Source organism: Macaca fascicularis, chromosome 10 (genome assembly GCF_037993035.2).
Source record: "Macaca fascicularis isolate 582-1 chromosome 10, T2T-MFA8v1.1".
Classification (NCBI taxonomy): Eukaryota; Metazoa; Chordata; class Mammalia; order Primates; family Cercopithecidae; genus Macaca; species Macaca fascicularis.
This window is the reverse complement of record NC_088384.1, coordinates 73,787,425-73,809,433: the sequence shown is the minus strand read 5'-3', so window position 1 is coordinate 73,809,433 and position 22,009 is coordinate 73,787,425. Positions and strand designations below refer to the sequence as shown.

Genomic DNA, 22,009 nt, shown 5'->3' with positions numbered 1-22,009 from the left:
ACATAGGCATGGGCAAGGACTTCATGTCTAAAACACCAAAAGCAATGGCAACAAAAGCCAAAATTAACAAATGGGATCTAATTAAACTAAAGAGCTTCTGCACAGCAAAAGAAACTACCATCAGAGTGAACAGGCAACCTACAGAATGGGAGAAAATTTTTGCAATCTACTCATCAGACAAAGGGCTAATATCCAGAACCTACAAAGAACTCAAACAAATTTACAAGAAAAAAACAAACAACCCCATCAAAAAGTGGGCAAAGTATATGAACAGACATTTCTCAAAAGAGGACATTCATACAGCCAACAGACACATGAAAAAATGCTCATCATCACTCGCCATCAGAGAAATGCAAATCAAAACCACAATGAGATACCATCTCACACCAGTTAGAATGGCAATCATTAAAAAGTCAGGAAACAACAGGTGCTGGAGAGGACGTGGAGAAACAGGAACACTTTTACACTGTTGGTGGGATTGTAAACTAGTTCAACCATTATGGAAAACAGTATGGCGATTCCTCAAGGATCTAGAACTAGAAGTACCATATGACCCAGCCATCCCACTACTGGGTATATACCCAAAGGATTATAAGTCATGCTGCTATAAAGACACATGCACACGTATGTTCATTGCGGCACTATTCACAGTAGCAAAGACTTGGAATCAACCCAAATGTCCATCAGTGACAGACTGGATTAAGAAAATGTGGCACATATACACCATGGAATAGTATGCACCCATAAAAAAGGATGAGTTTGTGTCCTTTGTAGGGACATGGATGCAGCTGGAAACCATCATTCTCAGCAAACTATCGCAAGAACAGAAAACCAAACACTGCATGTTCTCACTCATAGGTGGGAACTGAACAATGAGATCACTTGGACTTAGGAAGGGGAACATCACAGGGCCTATCATGGGGAGGGGGGAGGGATTGCATTGGGTATTATACCTGATGTAAATGACGAGTTGATGGGTGCTGATGAGTTGATGGGTGCAGCACACCAACATGGCACAAGTATACATATGTAACAAACCTGCATGTTATGCACATGTACCCTAGAACTTAAAGTATAATTAAAAAAAAAAAAAAAGAAGTGTATCTCTGGCCGGGCGCAGTGGCTCATGCTTGTAATCCCAGCACTCTGGGAGGCTGAGGTGGGTGGATCACCTGAGGTCAGAAGTTTGAGACCAGCCTGACCAACCAACATGGAGAAACCCCGTCTCTACTAAAAATACAAAATTACCCAGGCGGGGTGGTGCATGCCTATAATCCCAGCTACTCAGGAAGGCTGAAGCAGGAGAATGGCATGAACCTGGGAGGCAGAGGTTGCAGTAGGCAGAGGTTGCAGTGAGCCGAGATCGCACCATTGTACTACAGCCTAAACAACAAGAGCAAGACTCCATCTCAAAAAAAAAAAAAAAAAAAAGAGAAGAAATGTATCTCCTTCAGTGTTAATCTCCTTCAAAAATGAGTATCAAGAATGTAAACATTAGTAACATTACCAAATACTCTACTCCTTTTATTATATTTATATATCCAACTCATAGCGGCTTTTATGTAGCCTTTATTATATTTATATATCCAACTCATAGCTGCTTTTATGTAGCCACAACAAACTATAGTAGTGAGCCTTAGTCCACATGCTTGCTAACCAATATTACACTAAAACTATACACACAGGACAGGGAGAAACAAATGAACATAAGTCAATTTAGAAAACAGTGATTTGTCCCTTCCTGTCATATTCCTAAAATATTAATAAACTTCCAGTCTCTCCACTCACCACAACTTACATCTCTCCCCATAACTTACCTCTCTCACCATCCTCCCTTTTTCTACTACAAGATTCTACCCAGGGTAACCAACGCAGGTGCAGGTTTCTTGCTGAGTGACTTTAAAGATGAAAGTCTCAATGGGAAAAACTATGGTGTCTATGACTCACTCAATGATAATCACAAAGCACTTGAACATCTCTTATCACTTCTGTCCCTTATAACAGTCCTGTTAAGGGAACAGGATATCACTATTTTCATTTAGAAACAAAAAACTGAGGCTTCAAATGTTAAATTACTCACTGGATTCACAGAACTAACCAACTGACAGTTAATTCACAAAATTAACTGGCAATGGTAGAATCTCTTACCCCACATATCTCTCTCTTATCACTCCATGGCAAAAATTGTCAATAGTTATTTCCATCCTTGTTCTCCATAATCATCCCATTCCATACCAGTCTATAATCAACTATGTCACAGAAACTGTCCCTATCCCGATTAACGGTCTCCAGGTGCCAAATCCAATGTCCAGTCATCTGTGCTCTTAGCTGTCTTCTCAGCAGCATTTGACCAGGTGATGACTTTCTTCGAAATGTTTCTCTCTTGGCTTCCTAGACACTCTTCCTGGTTGTGCCTCTGCCTCGTTGGCTGCTCCTTCTTTCTCCTTTGCTGGTTCCTCCTCCTCCCAGCCTTGACATATTAAACTGGTCCAAGGTTCAGTTTTCAGACCACTGTCTATTCTCACTCTTTAGTGATCTCACCTAGTGACATTGGTTGACATTCCTTTTGATGCCAATGATTTCCAAATGGGTATCTCTCTCCCAACCTGCCCATAAAACAGGAGCTTCCACCCATGTGCATGGAGGTGCTCAGATAACCAACTCCAGAGTTAATGTTTCTGCCTGCCACAGGAAGCTTATCAGAAATCCCCTTATCCAGTATGATAAAAGTTTGGTTAAAATTTTTAAAAGTTGAAAATTCTCAGTCTGAAGCACAGACTCATTCAAAAGAAGAAAAAGATGTATATCTTACACATATTCTTTTTATTTAAAAGACAAAGGGTCATTCTATTTGTCAATCTCTTCATAGAGGACCAAAGCCTTTTCTTTGAATGTGGGTCCACAAATAAATACTCCATATCATCTTTCTTGCATAAACTATAACACAATGAATTGTCCCATGATTTCAAGTGTCATTTTATTTTAAATAGAACAAGAACATAAAGACACCAACAAAGCATTCTAAGTACAGAATGCTTCTATATTTTTATTATTGTTCTCAATCTTTTATAACAGGCATGCCCATATTTAATTCTACAGCAATTTTTCATAAAACAACTCTGCTTTTCCAAGTTAGTTTTCAGACAATTCTCTTAGTTTTCCAACAAACTCTCTTTTTAAACTCACTACTCATCAGTTTATGTGAGACAATGAATTATGTAATAACAACGATTAAAACAGCAAGCAGAATGAGGATCTTGGTGGCATATAATTCAAATGAAAGGAACAGACGCGGATGATACACCAAAATGTATTGTATTAGCTCTGGATATTTAAGGTGCTATTGGCATCAAGTAATAGGTTTTATGGTGAAAATGGAAAGCACTGGTCAATCTGAGCCCATTAAGTTGGAGATGGGTTAAAAAAGTTACTGATTTCCACTGCCTACTTCTACCACCAGAAAGCCGTATTTCCCCAGCTCTACTCTTTTAGTAAATGGCAAATATCCAACTGCTAAGCTAAAATCCTTAAATCCTCTGCTCAGCTAAAACCCTTAATTCCTCTCTCTTACCAATAACTAAGGCATCAATATTGTCTTTCTAGAAACCTTCAAAATATTTTCTGGATATATTCACTTATCGTTATCTCCATCCCTATCACCTACAGTCCAACGTGCCATAATCTCCAAACTGTAATGACTTTGTAACTAGTCTCCCAACTTCTATTCTTACCTCTCCCCTGGACTGATTCTTCACATAGTAGCCCAGGAAGAACTTTGCAAAATGGGAATGAGACAGCACTGTTTCCCTACTTTAAACTCTTCAATGGCTAGCCACTATTCTTGAATAAAATTCAAACTCCTTGCCATGATCTACCAGGTCCTAAAGGAGCTAGCCCATACCTACTTCCCCAGCTTCATCCCATACCATTCTCCCTTTGCTCACTGCTTTGGGCACACTGACTCTCCTCTCCATTCCTCTAATATGCTAAAACTCCCACAGGGCCTCTGCACATGCAGCTCATTCTGCCTGGAACACTCTTCCACTGACTCTTCATAAAAGCCACTCATTTTTCAGATGTCACCTCAAATGTTATCTCCTCATAAGCGTCTCCATTGATCATCCTATTTATATGCTAATATGTCTCCTTCTGCTAAAAGGTAAGGTCTCATTAGAACATGAGCTTCCTCCATCTTGTTCACCATTATTTTCTTACTATCCAGTTCAGTACCATTTCCTGAATGGAAAAATGAACTACTTGAATAATTCCAGCTGAAAATATTCTCTATGAGATGCAGTGAAATTTCTATACATAAAAATCCTAACCTGATCTCCACAAAAAGAACGGTATGAGAATTTCACAGCAGCTTCATTCGTAATAGTAAAAAACTGGAAAAAAAAAATCAAATGTTCATCAACAGGAAAACAGATAAACAAATTAATGTGCATTTATATTAGGAAATATTACTCAGTAATAAAAAAGAATAAATCAGTAATACAAAGTCTAATAAATGTTTTTTGTGAAACAAGCCAAACAGAAAAGAGTACATTCTGTATGATTCCATTTATATAACGTTCAGAGCAAGAAAAAGCATTTATTGTAATAAAAATCAGAACAGTGGCTGCCTACAAGTTGGAGACTAACTGGAAACAAGCACAAAAGAACTGGAAATATTCTATAACTTGATAGGTGTATGGTTTACATGGGCATATATGTTTATAAAACCGATTAAATCATTTACACTATGCAAATTTTATTACAACTTTTTTTTTTTTGGAGACAGGGTCTTACTCCATCACCCAGGCTAGAGCACGGTAACACGATCATGGCTCACTGCAGCCTTGACTCCCCAGACTCAGGTGATTCTCCCACCTCAGCCTCCTGAGTAGCTGGGAGTACAGACATGCACATCCAGCTAAATTTTTGTACAGATGGGGTTTTCCTTGTTGCCCATGATGGTCTCAACTCCTGGGCTCTAGTAATCCACCCACCTCAGCCTCCTAAAGTACTGGGATTACAGGCATGAGCTACTGGACCCAGCCTATCATGAATTTTTAAAAAGGCAAAAAAGTCCTAAATTCATTCACTCACACATCACATCCGATGTAGAAACCCAAGAAATAGACTATTCACCATCATATCAAGATCTACTTATTAATTTGTTCATCTGCCTTGTAAATTCTTACTCTTCGCAGGCAGAAAATTAAAAAGGTTTGCACCAAACTGAGTGTCTTGTGGCAACACAGCAAGAAAATATCTATCACTACAAAAGATGATGAATTATGCATTTATACATAAGCAAACCATATAAAAGTATGACACAAAGGACAAAACAGTATGTAAGCCATTACAGAAGAACTAAACAATAAGGAATATTGATGAATGCTAAGGTACATCAAATGACTATGTGACCTGGGACACCCATCATGAGTTGTGTGTTAAGGAACCCCTAAGCCACAGGCAAGAATGCTGTAGTTTTCAACTTCTTTCTATCCCTAAAAACATCTGAATACAATATGTATATTTTCTTATACTCTACTCCCTAAACAGTCATGTTAAGAATCACTATATAGAGCTGTAAGAACCAAAACAGTAGCCACGAGCCAAATGCAGCTATTCAGAAATTAAAACGAGGCAAGGACAAATGGAAAGCTGAATTTTTAATTTTATAAAATTTTAATTAATTTATAATATATTAAACTATTAGAAAGATTTAAGTAGACCTGTAATAACTTGGAATGTAAATTTACTATTTCACAGTAAATTTTTATGAAATATAAATACAGATCAAATATTTCTAATAAAAATGTAGTGTTATAATTGAGATGTGGAAAATTTAAACTGGTTATGAAGACTTAATACTAAAAAAGATCACGTAAAATAGCTCATTCATAAGTTTTCCCTGATCATATTTCAAAGTTATATTTGAGATTCACTGGTTTAAATATATTATTGAAACTAATTTCCCTTGTTTTTTTCTACTTTCTTTTTCTCTTTTATGAGCCTAATATTATGAACATATTTTTTTTTAAATGTAGCTACTGAAAAACTTTAAAGTATATACGTGGCACACACTCTACTTCTACTGAATAGTACTGTCCTAAAGCTTGTATCTAAATGCAGAAGATACATCATTATGATACATTAATTTGAATATTTCAAACATCTCCTGACCTTTTCACTTGATTGTCTTCTTTTCTTTAGTTGAATAAAATCTGTTTCCACCCTTTCTGCCAGCTCTAGTTTCCTCTTGTTTCTTTTAAATGCAGCTAAACTGAATCCTATAAAATAAAATAAAATAAAAAACATTAAATATAACATTTAAGAAATACTAGGGCAATGAGTCAAATAAGATAGCTGAAGAGCCTTCCCGGAAGAAAATCCTTAAGAATGTTAAATTAAGGGTTTAAAAGTATTTTCAAGGTATACAGGGATAGTAGGAAAATAAGAGAAATAAACTAAGTTTTTAAAATTAAGAAAAAGGTCAAACCCAGAGAAACAAAGGAGTCCTGAAGGTAGACACTACCCTCTCAGCATCTGTTGATGCACGCCTCCTCCAACTGTGGTTTTAAAGGTCTCTGCGCATAGGAGGTAAGAGACGAAACTTGGGCACAACGCAGTACGAGAAAACACACTGGAGATTATCCACAAAGAAAGGAGAGAGTCTCAAAGGTTGATATGCCCAGTGAATAGTAGAATGAGAAAAAAAGTCACCAGGCACCAAAACATAAGAAAAAGTAAATAAAACATTTTTTAAACCAGAAAACTTGCAAGTCTCAGCTTTGGTTCTAGATGTAAAGAGGAAACATCTCCCTAGAAATTTCATGACTAATGAGGGCATTTAGATAGGCTTCGAGTAGAATTCTTATTACCTGTGAGACCCCAGGGTAAAAAAGTGATCTCAGTGTACCAGTGCTTCAAAGGGCCTCCAAACACAAATGCAAATACTCCCTAGAAAAACAAACTGGCCTTAACTTATCCAGACCTCAAAGAACCCTATGTTTCAATCAACATGTGCTCATAGTTTTAAAAGAAAAATTCACAAAACAAATAAGAGATAAACTTCCAAGAATAAAAGCCAGCCAAATATCAGAAAGCATAATCTGAACCACAAAAATCTCAGATACTGGAATAATCAGATAAGAATATAACATATGTTTATGCTCAGAGAAATAAAAGAAATATATCAAAAATAGGATTAAGCAGCAAGATGATAAACTGACCAGGCTGAATTGAAGAATAAATAGAGCTTCAATCCATCAATAAATAAAATAATCAAAATTTTAAAACTCGATATATAAATTTTAACAGCCAATTAGATCCAGCTGACAAGAGAAATTACAAACTGGAACATAACACTGACAAAGTTACTGAGTAAAGTTTTCTGATAATGGCAGACTAAGTTATGCAGAGTAATTATCCATGGAATATTCCTAAAAATGTTGGGTAAAATATTTAAAATATCACCTTAAAAGCACTCAAAACTTTACAAGTACTAAGCTAAATTCTTGGGTAAACTGTGGATTATTGCACTGTGAACATTTGCCAACACTAGCACACTTGCATTTGACTAAATGGCATCAAGGAGAGGGATACATCAAGCCCAGAGCCTATTAAGAGTAGACAGTTTTATAGGAGACACTCCCCACAATAAACTGGGAATTTAAAGGGCTAATTCTCTTAGAGTAAAGCTAATCCATAACTAAGTCCATTACTCCCTCTATCTCAAAAGCAAATGCATGCAGTCAATATTGTCCCAGATTATAGCAGAGCATGAGACTAAGAAAAGATTGGGGGAGAAAACAGGGAGAAGGCAAAGAAAAAGAAATAAAGTATTCGAAAGAGGTGGGGAAAGAAAACTATCTCTAAGAAACTTTTGGTCTCATGGGGCCCTTGCATAGATTTGCAAATACACACACTGTACAATGCCAGAAGGAAAAGAAAGAGAGAAGGAGAAGATGGTTAACTTGAAGAAATAGTAACTGAAAACTTGCCAACTTTGATGAAAGATATGAACACCCAAGACATAAACACCCAAGAAGCTCAAGGAACTCCAAGTAGGAAAACTGGGAGAGCCATACCAAGGCACATTACAATCAAATTGTCAAAGACCAAAGACAAAGAGAGCATCTTGAAAAGCAGATTATCACCTACTAGGGATCCTCAATAAAATTATAAGCAGATTTCTCATCAGAAACTTTGGAAGCCAGAAACAGTGGGTTGATATATTCAAAGTGCTGAAACAACAAAAGCATCAACCAAGAACCCTGGCTGTGGCCAAACGGTCCTTCAAAAATGAGGGGCAAATTGAAATACTCTCAGATAAACAAAAACTGAGATAGTTCTTTTCTACTGGAGCTACCCTGCAATAAATGCTAAAGGAAATCCTTCCAGTTAAAATGAAAGAACCTTAGACAGAACTCAAAGCTGTAAATAAACAATGATCTCTGATAAAGATAAATACATGGACAACTGTAAAAGATAGTCTTATTGTAATTTTGGTTTCTAACTATGCTTTTTGTTTTCCACATGATTTTATTTATTTATTTATTTATTTTTTGAGACAGAGTCTCCCTCTGTCGCCAAGCTAGTGTGCAGTGGCACAACCTGGGCTCACTACAACCTCTGCCTCCCAGGTTCAAGCGATTCTCTTGCCTCGGCCTCCCAAGTAGCTGGGATTACAGGCACGCACCACAACGGCTGGCTAACTTTTTGTATTTTTAGTAGAGACAGGGTTTCACCATGTTGGCCAGACTGGTCTCAAACTCCTGAGCTCAGGTGATTTGCCCACCTCAGCCTCCCAAAGTGTTATAATTACAGGTGTGAGCCACCATGTCTAGCTTATTTTCTACATGATTTTAGAAACTAAAGTATTAAAACACTATCAGTCTGTTTTGGGACAAACAATGGGAAAAGATACAATTTTGTAAAAGAGGGTTGAGATAGAGCTGTATAAGAACAGAATTTTTATTTGTTATTGAAGTTAAGCTGGTCTAAATTCAAATTAGAATGTTATAATTTTAGAATGTTAAATGTAATCCCCATCATAACCACAAAAAAAAGCAAGACAATATACACAAAAGAAAATGAAAAAAGAACAACGCAATAAACCAAGTAGATCTAAAAGATATAAACAGAACACTCTATTCAACAATAGAATTCACATTCTTCTCAAGTTCACTTGACATATTTTTCCAAAATGTCCCATTTGTATGTGAGCACAAATCAAATCTCAATAGATGTAAAAGATAGGTATTGTACAATGTATCTTCTCCAACTGTAACAGGATGGAGTTAGAAATCAATGGTAGAAGAAAACTGAAAAATGCACAAATTGTCAAAACTAAAATACAGAAAGAAATCACAAAGGAAATTAGAAAACGCTTAGATGTGAATAAAAATTAATACACCAAAACTTACAAAGTGCATCAAAAGCCTTATGAAAGAAAAAATTTTAGAGCTATAAACACATTTAAAAAGAAAAAAAGATTTCAAACAACAACCTAGCTTTAAAACTTAAGGAACTAGTAAAAGAAAAATTAAACCCAAAGCTAGCAGAACAAAGGAAATAAAGATCAGAGTGGAGATAAATAAAATAGATAATACCAAAAAAAAAAAAAGAAAAAGAAAAACAAATAAAACCAAAAGTTCATGGAAAACATTAACAAAATTTAAGATCTTTAGCTAGATTAAGAAAAAAAAAGACAAATTACTATAATCAGAAATCAAAGTGGGGACATTACTACTGATTCTTCAAAAATAAAAAGTATTATAGGCCAGGTACAGTGGCTCATGCCTGTAATCCCAGCAGTTTGGGAAACCAGTGTGGGTAAATCCCTTGAATATAAGAGTTTGAGACCAGCCCGGGCAACATGGTGAAACCCTGTCTCTACAAAAATACAAAAAATTAGCCAGGCATGGTGGCATGCACCTATAGTTGCAGCTACTCTAGCGGCTGAGATGGGAGGATCGTCTTAGTCTAAGAGGTCAAGGGTGCAGTGAGCCACGTTTGTGCCACTGCACTCCAGCCTGGGCAACAGAGCAAGACCTTGTCTCAAAAAAAAAAAAATTATATCTCTATATACGTGTGTGTGTGTGTGTGTGTGTTGTGTATGTGTATATGTGTGTATGTATGTATGTATGTATGTGTATATATATGTGTGTATACATATACACGTGCACATATATATATGCATATATGCACACACATATAAATAAGAGAGTTCTATGAAAAACTGGGTACCCAAATATTGGATGACCTAAATGAAATTAACAAAGTCCAAAAACACAAAACCTACCAAGACTGCATCATGAAGAAACAAAATCTGAATTAACCCATATCTAGTAAGGAGACTGAATCAATAATATAAACTCTCCTGGCAAAAAAAAAAAAAAAAAAAAAAAAAAATTCCCAGACTTCATGGCTTCACTGGAGCATTCTACCAAACATTTAAACAATAAACACCAAAAAAATTAACAAAGAGGAAACATTTCCAACGTCATTATATGAGGCCAGCATTATCCTAATACCAAAACCATACAAAGACACCATAAGAAAGCTACCAACCAATATTTCTTACGAACGTTGATGCACAATTCCTCAACAAAATACTGCCAAACCAAATGCAGCAGCATATTAAAAGGATAATACACTATGACAAAGTGCAATTTATTCCTAAGAAGCAAAGGTCGTTCAACATATGAAAATCAATGTTATACACCAACATTAACAGGATGAAGGGAAAAAGCCTTTTGATCTTTTTTTTTTTTTTTTTTTTTTACTATGTTGCTCAGGTTGGTCTTGAACTTCTGGCCTCAAGTGATCCTCCCACCTCAGTCTCCCAAAGTGCTGGGATTATAGGCATGAGCCACCCCACCCAGAATGATCATAAATGGATGCACAAATAATCATGTTACAAAATTCAAAATTATTTCATAATAAACACACCAAACAAACTAGAAATAGAAAGAAATGACCTCAACACAAAAAGGCAAAATGTGAAAAGCCCACAGCTAACATCATATCTATGGAGAAAGACTGAAAGCTTTTCCCCTAAAATCAGAAACATGACAAGGATATGTACTTTCACCACTTCTAGTACTAGAAGTCCAAACCTAATATTAGAAGTACTAGAACTAGAAGTCCTAGAAGTACTGGAAGTCCCAGCCAAGGCAATTAGGCAAGGAAAAGAGGTAAAAGCCATTCAAATTGGAAAGGAAGAAATAAAATTATGACTTGATCTTATACTTGGAACATCCTAAAGATCTCTAACCCCACCCCCCAACACAAACACACAAACCCACTGGAACTAACAAATTCAGCAAAGTTGTATGATTCAAAATCAATACTCAAAAATCAGTTGCATTTCTATAAATTAACAATGAATTAAGAAAGCAATCCCATTTACAATAGCATCGAAAAGTATAAAATGCTTAGGAAAAAAACAAAAATCAAGGAGGCAAAAGACTTGTATGCTGAAAACAACAAAACATTGCTGAAAGAAATTAAAGATGTTAATCATGAAAAGACATCCATGTTCAAGAATTGGAAGCTTTAATATTATTAAGATGTCAATACTACTTAAAGCAATCTACAGATTCAGTGTAATCCCTAACAAAATCCCAATAGCGTTTTTTTTTAAAAAAATAGAAATATCAATCCTAAAATTCATATACAATCTACAGGGACTCTAAATAATCAAAACAATCTTGGAAACAAAAAAAAAGCTGGAAGTCTCACTTCCTAATTTCAAAACTTACTACAAAGCTACAGCAATCAAAACAGCATGGAGGCCAGGGGTGGTGGCTCATGCCTGTAATCCCAGCACTTTGGAGGCCAAAGCAGGCAAATCGTTTTAAGTCAGGAGTTCAAAACCAGCCTGGCCGACATGGTGAAACCTCATCTCTACTAAAAATACAAAAAAAAATTAGCCGGGTGTGGTGGTGGGCACCTGTAATCCCAGCTATACGGGAGGCTGTGGCAGAATTGTCTGAGCCCAGGAAGCGGAGATTACAAAGAGCAGAGGATCGCACCATTGCACTCCAGCCTGGGCAACAGAGTGAGACTCCATCTCAAAAAAAACCAATATGGTAATGGCATAAAGGTTGTTACACGGAAAAATGCAATAGATTAAAGAGTTCAGAAATAAACTCTCACGTGTATGGTCAATGATTTCATGAGGGTACTAGCACCATTCAATAGGGAAACCACAGTCTTCAACAAACTGTTTGAAAGACTAGATAACCACATGCAAAATAATTAGACCCCCACTTTATACCATATACAAAAATCCATTCAAAATGGATTAAAGACCTAAATGTAAGAGCTAAAACTATAAATCTCTTAGAAAACAACATAGGAGAAAAGGTTGGATATAACACCAAAACATAGACAATAAAAGAGAAAAAAGATAAAAATTTAAAAGACACAATCAATGGAGTGAAAAGGCAACTCATGGAATGGGATATTTGCAAGCCATATCTGACAAGTGTTAATATCCAGAACACATGAAGAATTCCTATTATCTCAACAAGAAAAACCCTGATTGAAAAATAGGCAAAGGACTAGGGTATATATTTCTCTAAGAAAGATATAAAAATGGCTAATAAGCACATGAAAAGACACTTTAACAGCATAATCATTATCGAAATGCAAATCAAAATGACAATGAAATACCAACTCACAGCCACTAGGATGCCAACTATTTTTTAAAAAGTAAAGGAAAGAACAAGGATATGGAGAAATTGGAACCATGGTGCACTGTTGATAGAATATGAAATGGTGCAGCCACTATGGAAAACAGACAATATGGTGGCTTCTCAAAAAATAAAAATAGAATAACCATGTGATCCAGCAATTCCATTTCTGGGTACCCAAAAAAATGGACAGCAGGGACTCAAACAGATATTTGTACAGCCATGTTCACAGTAGCATTATGCATGACAGCCAAAAGGTAGTGTAACCCACATATTCATCAATGGATGAGTAGATAAACAAAATGTGGTATATACATACAATGAAATATTATTCAGCCTTAAAAAGAAATTCTGACACATGCTACAACATGAACCTTGAAGAAGTCATGCTAAGTGAAATAAGCTAATTACAACAGGACAAGTACTCTATGATTCCACTTATAAAAGCAGAATTCATAGAGACAAAAATGAACTAGCCAGGGACTAAATGTAAGGGACATGGGGAGTTACTGTTTAATGGGTACAGTTTGGGTGTTACGAGATGAAGAGGGTTCTATAGATGATGATAGTGTTAGTTCCATAACAGTAAGAAAATATTTAAAGCTACTGAACTATACCATTAAAAATGTTTAAGATGGTAAATTTTATGTTATGTGTATGATACCATAATTTTAAAAAGAACCACAAAAAAAGTACAAGAATGTTTACAGAAGCTTTATTCATAATAGCCAAAAATTGGAAACAACCCAGACATAAATGGGCAAATGGCTAAACAGTGGTAGTACCTCCATACCATGAACACTCAGGAATGAAAAAAAAAAAAAAAAACAAGCTATTGACAAACACAATGTGGATGTTATCTCCAGAGAGTTAAGAGTCAGAAGCGGAAAAAAAAAAAAAAAAAGCAAATACCAAAAGGTTACAGCCCGTATGATACCATTTATATTACATTCTTGAAATGACAAAATTATACAAACGTAAAATATATTAGTAGCTATCAGGGGTTAAGGTGGGAAAGAAGATAACATCACCGATCACTAGAGAACTGCAAGTCAAAACCACAATGAGATACTATCTCACACCAGTCAGAATGGCTATGAATAAAAAGTCAAAAGATAACAGATACTGGTGAGGTTGTGGAGAAAAAGTGCTTATACACTGCTGGTGGGAATGTAAATTAGTTCAGCCACTGTAGAAAGCAGTGTGGTAATTCATCAAAGAGCTAAAAACAGAACTACCATTTGACCTAGCAATCTCATTACTGAGTATATACCCAAAGGAATACAAGTTGTTCTGTCATAAAGACACATGCATGCATTTGTTCACTGCAGCACTATTCACAATAGCAAAGACATGGAATCAACCTAAATGCCCATCAATGATAGACTAGATAAAGAAAATATGGTACATATACACCATGGAATATTATGCAGTCATAAAAAAGAATGAGATCATGTCTTTAGCAGGAGCATAGATGGAGATGGAGGCCATTATCCTTAGCAGACTAACACAGGAACAGAAAACCAAATACCACATGCTCTAGCTTATAAGTGGGAGCCAAATGATGGAAACACATGGACACATAGAGGGGAACAAAAGACAGTGGAGCCTAACTGAGGATGAAGGGTAGGACAGGGGAAGAGGATCAGGAAAAATAACTAAAGAGTACTTGGCTTAATACCTGGGTGACTAAATAGTCTGTACAACAAACCCCTGTGACGTGAGTTTACCTATATAACAAACCTGTACATGTGCCCCTAAAATTAAAAGTGTTTAAAAAATAAGTATTAGGAAACTAAAATACAGAAAATGTGAAGCAAGAAATTATCCCAAAATTTTCTTTTAATTTCTCCAAATTTGAAGCATATAAATGTCCAGACTGAATGTGCAAAATGAGCACTCAACATAAAGAATAAAAAAAAAAAAATGCCCCAAGATGCTTCATTGTGATCATCAAAACATGGGAATTAAGAGCTTCCTTCCAAACAGAAAAAATACACTAAAACATTTGTGAGTCTTGCATAATAGCAAGACTGGAAACAAGATAATAAGATAACAATTTCCTCAAAAACCTAAGGGAAACTGACTTTCAGTCTCGTATGTACTGAATAAGGAATAAAAAAGGAAGAAAAACACATGAGATCCAGGAAACAGAGAACCTGATACTGGAGAGAAGCGAAGGAGATCACAAGGTGAAGCAAGGCACAGTTCAGGATGGCAGCCATGCAGCAGACCTAGTAAGATTCTAGACTGGAAGGTGCCAGGTGGCCTGTCTCCAAGGGAAAAAAAAGGGAACTGACAGATGACCTAACTTGTTTGCCTGATATAAGAACTGTAAAATAAGTTCCATTGGAAAGACTGTAAGACATAATGAGTGACAGCAATCATGGGAATTTAAAACTCTCATAATCCAGCCCTACTGCTACACATACATTTCTCTTCCCTCTAGCCTCCCTATATTACAACTTTTAGCACTACATGAATATTCATTCCGAATATAATTTTTTTTTTTAGAGACAAGGTCTCGCTCTGTCACACAAACTGGAATACAGTGGTGCAATCATAGCCCACCGCAGCCTCAAACTCCTAAGCTCAAAGGATTCTCCTGCCCCAACCTCCCAAGTAGCTGAGAGTACAGGAGTGCATGACCACACCTGGCTAATTATACCCTATTTAACTAACTTGGTTTCCTTGGAGTTAATCCTCATTTTTTCATTTGATTATTTAAATTATATTCAAGATTTCAGTGATAAAAATAAAATTTTTATTTAAAAAATAATTAGTGTATGTTTTTAATATTTCTTTCTCATTTTATGAAAATATTTTTAAAATAGACATATAATATACACAAACATACATACTTATAACTTCATTTTTCACTTTTTTCAGTCATTAGATTTAATCATTATCAGAGATTAGTCTTCACAATAATTTCTAGTTACTTCATAACATTTCATTTTAAGAATATATGATCATTTATTTACTCATATTCCTCTGTGTTGGGTACAAGATTTTTTCAAAATTTTGTATATTCTTAATAATGCTCACTTGAGCATCCTTCTATATAAATCTCTGTCTATCTCCAATGACAGGTTCCTAGAAGCAGAACACTTAGTTGTACTACTTAGTTGTCCTCTAAAATCTCCGCCAATTTACATTTATACCTACAATGTATTATGATTATTTAACCAAACAATTACCAGGAATAATATGTTTTAAATCTTTCAAAAGTAAAAGTTAAAAGGGAACAAATTCAACATGTACTCATTTTAATTTGAATTTGCCTGTTAGGTTATATTACGTACTTAGGACTTTTGATCATTTTTATATTGGGCAATTACTTGTATTTGTGCTGTTTTTAATTTGGTAAATTTGGCAAATTTCTCCATAGATTAAGGATATTTATCCCTTTATTATATTTGTGATAACTGTTTTTCAGTTTAACTCTTATGTAGTCACACCTTTGTTTTTCCTTCCCTTGCACTTGTATCTAAAAAGTCCTTCCCTCAGCTCAAGGACTGTTAAGTACTGACCTATATTTTCTTCCCTTTCTCTCTCTCCATCTCTCTCTCTCTCATTGAAGGGTGGTATTATGGTTTTATTAGTTATTTTAAGTAATCTCTAAAAGGGATCTTTTAGCAATACTTTTATAAAAGCATAAGGAAGCAGTGAGATGACCTCGGGAATATAAAGGTGGCTTAAAATGAAATAACTTTCTACATATCTTTTAACTACAAATCTTTCAACATGTAAGTTTTCTTCCATAAATATCTGTGCTACGTGGGTCACAACAGAAGCAATATTATACTTTCAGGTATATATGCTCATATAGCTTAATTTTTTTTAAGTTTTTACTCACTTGTGGTCATGATGTTAGGAGGGCAAGAGGGTATTCCATGATCTACTGCCCATCTGTAGGCTCCTTCTCCAACTAAAAAGCTAACAACAGAAAAATTATTTTTAAAATTCAGTGTCATCTTCTCCTACATATTCAATAAATATAGGTAATATGGTAAGGCAATTGAGAAAAAGTCTTGCATATGGACATAATTCCTGATTTACCTCAAAGTAATAAGATGACTGCATGCTAAAAAATTCCTGAAAATTTTTCCCCAAATTAGAAATTTTACAATTGGAATGTTACAATACCATTTGCAATAACTGATTAGTAAAAATTGGCAAAACTCAACATAATAAGATGTAAAAATAGTTGACTTCTCAGTAGAAAATATTAAAATTTATCTTGGACCAACAGGGTTCTCAGTTAATGTTACAAGATTGATTAATCAAATTAACAGTTTACAATTAAGTGAATGCCTTCAGATTTGGCATTATTACCTAGTAGAATACCTGGATCCATCCAAAATTAGTGGGTACATCTAGAGATGCTCAAATATGTATGGTTACATTTCTAAGCCTTGATGCAATAAAAATATATACATAACCCTCAGAATCATTTTTACTGTGGTAAGTAAAGTACTATGGTATGTCCCAAAAGTAACTTTTAAGTCCTAAACAGCAAGTTTTAACATAACAAAGTGGATAAAAGGATACTGATAGCTAAATATAAAAGACTTGTTTTCAAATATTTCAAATAGCATGCAGGATAAGTAACTACCCCATTCCCTAAGTAATTTGATTAAGCAAATAGTAATAGCAAGCAGTTACCATAATAATTAATCACTCCATCTTCTTCCATAGCCAACTACTTAAAGATCTCAGCCAGCCAGTAATGGATTCCTTGAACTTGTGCCTACTTGCTAGTTTTCCACTCCCTATTTTTTGTTTCTGTTATTTTAATCATTCCAACACTAAAAACTCGAAGTAATACATATTGAAGTCTTAAGATTTGACTGTTAATAAGACCAGTGACAGACTGGCAAAACAAAATCTAAGTAGACCCTCAAAAACATATCCAAATGGCTCCAATGGGAAACTAAATGGTTAACCACAATAACTGCTTTCTAATATACATAAAGATGGGGATGGAGGGACTATTTTAAATAGAAAGGAGAGAAGGCCAATAACAATAAACAACTTTACCTCTTCAAAATTCAATTTTTAAAAAAAAATTCGAAAGGATTCTAACAATAGAAAACAGTTTTTCCTATTCTTGTAAGAAATGAAATCCACTGCAAAGAAAAGCTGTCACATAAAGTTTAAATGTTAAGATAACTTAAATAGGAGCTTGGATGCAAATTTGAACGGTCCTGATGGCATTTTTAGCATTTCCTTCTTCTAGGAAAAACAAAAACTGATAAAAGAAATAATTCTCTTCATGAGAAGATGTAAAAGAGAAGCTGAAGTAGTAAACTAAATGATCAAGACAAAAGTTTGGAGTTGAATCTAATATTCTCAGCACTCCCATTGGTCATTTTGGGTTCAATTCCAGTATCTGGAATCAGTGAGGGGCATTTTACAAAATATTCTTAGCTTTATTTTACATATTTTTTAATCATTCAAAGGTTTGAGTCTAAGTAAAATCAATTTGCTATTGTCAGCTATTTAAGTTTTTAAATACTTTGGGCATTGTGAAATATTCATAGGGAGGCAAATAGTTGGATGTCATCTTATGGATAAGCATACTAAATATCTACCCTTTTTCTTAACATAAAAAATTACTGTATAGTAGATCATCATTGCACAAAATATCATATAACTGCTTTTGAAATCATTTTAGCAGAAGCTTTTACTAAAAACTGTACTGACATGTCAAAAAAAAAAAAAAAAATCACATTCCCAAACATTAAATGCAGTACCAATTCAAACTTCTCTCAAGCATTCTTCTGATTCTCCAAGGAGGAAACTTTTAGAAAAGGTTCACGCCAATCTACTTCGAAGTCCCATTGACTCTATCATTATAACAGATCTGGAATCTGACCACTTCTCACCACCTCCATTGCTACCACCTTGGTCTGAGCCACCATCATCTGATACCCACAATGCTGCAGTGGCCTCACTATTTTTATGCTTGCCTTGCCCTGTACTCCCTGACCCCAGACAATTCTCAATACACCAGCCACTAAAATCCTTGTAAAATACAATTCAGGTAATGGCACTCCTCTTTCAAAATCCTGTAAAACCTCTTGTGAGGACCAGTGCAAAAACTAGAGTCTTTTTAAAAATCTATAAGCTCCCATAGAATCTGATTCTCCCCACTCCCCAATTCACCTCTTATTCCTCTTGCCCCCTTGTGTTCTCTACTCAATGTCTTGTAAAGCCACAAACATATCAAGGAGGCTCCTGCCTCAGGGTCTTCACCCTGACTGTTTCCTCTGTCTGGCTGTTCCCCTAATTTCCCAAATGGGAAACTCCTTCACATGCTCAAACATCCCTCCTTGATAAGGCCTCCTTAAAAATGCATCCCAATACCCTGCACTTCTCTACCCAGTACTCACAATCCCCTTATCCTGCTCCTTTTCCCTTTTTCCACCTTCTAACGTATTATATAATTGATAAATTTACACATTGTTATCTGTTAGTTTATCTTTGCATAAATTCCTTAAAAGCTTCAAGCTTCATAAGCGTAGAGATCTTCATTTTTTCATCAACATATCTCAAGCATTTAGAACAGTGCCTGAAGCATTCTAAACATTATGTCATGTTCTAACATATACAACTGTATTCCCACAAAATTCATAGTTTGAAACCTCACCCCCAAGTATTGGGATGGCATTAGGAGGTGGGGCCTTTTGGGATGTGATTAGGTCATGAGGGTGAAGCCCTCTTGAATAGGATTAGCCCTCTTGATTGCCCCAACTCTGAATTCCCCAACTCCTTGATCTTGAACTTTCCGGCCTTCAGAACTGTGAGAAACTTTTATTGTTTATAAGCTACCTAGTTTATGGTATTAAGGTGTTTTGTTATAGCAGAAACTCTCTAGAGTTCACTGTCTAAATGTAATATAGTCAAAAAAAATTTTCTCTGAATACCCTAAATCAACATAACCAAATTTATAATGTTTTTACTTCAAGCTTATTTACATGTGATCCAAATATTTCTAGTCATCTCATTTCTATTATAATTTAGATGATTAACTTCCAGGTACATGAGAGATTTTTCACTTCGGGACAAGATAGAGAAAAAAATAAAGACAAAATACAGAAAGTAGCAGTTTTCAGACATTGAGACATTAGGCAACATAGGACAGTGATCCTTGAGAGAGAGGAAACAAGGTAAACCTTGTGATTGTCTTACTGCAATCATAGGGTTCACCTTCATTATTGCCTAGAGAGTTTCTAAACCACAGCACAGGAGCTCCAGCAGTATCTCTGAGTTGAAGTGACATCCAGAAAGGGCATCCAGAGAAGCCACATAGCCACAGTTCATAAGACCGAGTACCAGAGAGGAGAGAACTGCATATAGAAAGTACTCTAGAGATCTGCAGAGAATCCCTCTAGTCTTCAGCTAAGTAGAGATCAGTGTATGTGTAAGAAGACATTACCCAAAGTCTTGGAACAAATGAAATGAAAGTTTAAAAAAAAAAAAAAAAAACCAAGTCTCCAAGTTCAGACAGCCAGGAACAACAGCTCCTGCTCCCACCAGCCAAAGTAAAGGCCTCATTCTAGGTGCATCTGTTATAACACTTTGAAAGATTCCGCCTCAATAGCAAGGCAAAATTAGCTCAAGGCCAAATGCTTCTCATTTCATGTAACAAAGTTTAAAGCGAAACCTGAAAGGCTCAAGCTGTTTTTAAGTAACTTAGCCACATCCTAGAATAAAATGTAAGAATAGTTTTTAAAATACAAAAATACACAGCACCCAAAAAGGTAAAACTCACAATGTCTGAAACCCAATAAAAAATTACCAAGCACGCAAAACAGGAGGAAAAGGTAACCTATAATGAGGTGAAAAATCATTCAACTGAAAACAATCCATAAATAACAAAGAGGACAGAATTAGCAAACAAAGATATTTAAATAATTGTTATAACACTATTCATATGTTCACAAAGCTAGAGGAAAGTTTAGGCATGTAAAGTAGATACATGGAAGACATCTTTTTAAAGATGCAAATCAAACTTGTAGAGATAAAAATAACAACGTCAGAAATAAAACACAAGCTGAATGGGATTAGCAGGCAGCAAGATATTACGTGATTAGACAGAAAAATAATTAGTAAACTTGAAGACAGCAATGAAAACTATTCAAAATGAAACAGAGAAAAAACAATGAAAAAAGTAAACAAATCGTCTGTAAACTACCACAAGGGGCTGAATTTATGTGCAATCAGAATTGTGAATAGAATAGAAGAGACAGGGATTCAGAAAAAAATATCTGAAGAGATAATGAGCAATTTTTTCCCAAAGCTGATGAAATATATATCCCCACACAACCAAAAAGCAAAATGAACCCAAACCAAAGTTATTACAAGAAAACTATAAACCAGTATCACTCATTAACATAGATGTAAAAATTCTTTACCAAATATTAGCAAACTGAAGCCAACAATATATAAAAAGGATAATACATTATGACCAAGTGGAATTTATCCCAGGAATGCTGCTTTATCAGTCAAAAATCAACAAATCACTAAATTAGCTAACTAAATTTTTTAAATTATAGGATCATCTCAATAGATGCAGAAAAGCATTTGACAAAGTACAACACCTATTCCTACTAAAGTTCTCAGCACACTAGGTGACATGGTTTTGCTGTGTCCCCACCCAAATCTCATCTTGAATTGTAGCTCCCATAATACCCATGTGTCGTGGGAGGGACCCAGTGGGATGTAACTGAATCATGGGAGCAGGTTTTTCCCATGCTGTTCTTGTGATAGTGAGTAAGTCTCATGAGATTTGACGGTTTTATAAAGGGCAGTTCCTCTGCACACGCTCTCTTGCCTGCCACCATGTAATGTAAGATGTGCCTTTGCTCCTCTTCGCCTTTTGCCATGATTGTGAGGCTTCCCCAGCCAAGTCGAACTGTGAGTTCATTAAACCTCTTTTTTTTTTAAGAGACAGAGTCTCGCTCTGTCACCCAGCCTGGAGTGCAGTGGCGTGATATCGGCTCACTGCAAGCTCCACCTCCAGGCTCAAGTCATTCTCCTGCCTCAGCCTCCTGAGTAGCTGGGACTACAGGCGCCCACCATCACACCCAGTTAATTTTTTGTATTTTTTAGTAGAGATGGGGTTTCACCGTGTTAGCCAGGATGGTCTCGATCTCCTGACCTCGTGATCTGCCCGCCTCGGCCTCCCAAAGTGCTGGAATGACTGGCGTGAGCCACCATGCCCAGCCTAAATCTCTTTTTTTTTTTTTTTTTTTATTAAGTTACCCAGTCCTGGGTATTTGTTCATAGCAGCATCAAAATGGTCT

The 22,009-nt window shown here is 35.7% G+C and overlaps 1 protein-coding gene across 43 annotated transcripts in view; it reads right to left on the bottom strand.

Annotated features, from left to right (window-relative positions):
• Nucleotides 1-22,009, bottom strand: part of TASP1 (taspase 1) — a 443,904-nt gene that overhangs the window by 354,607 nt on the left and 67,288 nt on the right. For 21 of the 43 annotated variants that reach the window (XR_012419138.1, XR_012419139.1, XR_012419127.1 and 18 more), the window contains 3 exons: nucleotides 16,555-16,634; nucleotides 6,175-6,281; nucleotides 4,326-4,388 (listed from right to left, as the gene is read on the bottom strand). Coding sequence is in view for 23 of the 43 variants with exons in the window: in XM_065522748.2 (XP_065378820.1) it covers nucleotides 4,326-4,388; nucleotides 6,175-6,281; nucleotides 16,555-16,634 (250 nt within the window). In the remaining 20 variants the exon portion in view is untranslated. The remainder of the gene's footprint in view (nucleotides 1-4,325; nucleotides 4,389-6,174; nucleotides 6,282-16,554; nucleotides 16,635-22,009) is intronic. The other 22 variants (XR_012419142.1, XR_012419143.1, XR_012419140.1 and 19 more) reach the window with 3 other exon arrangements.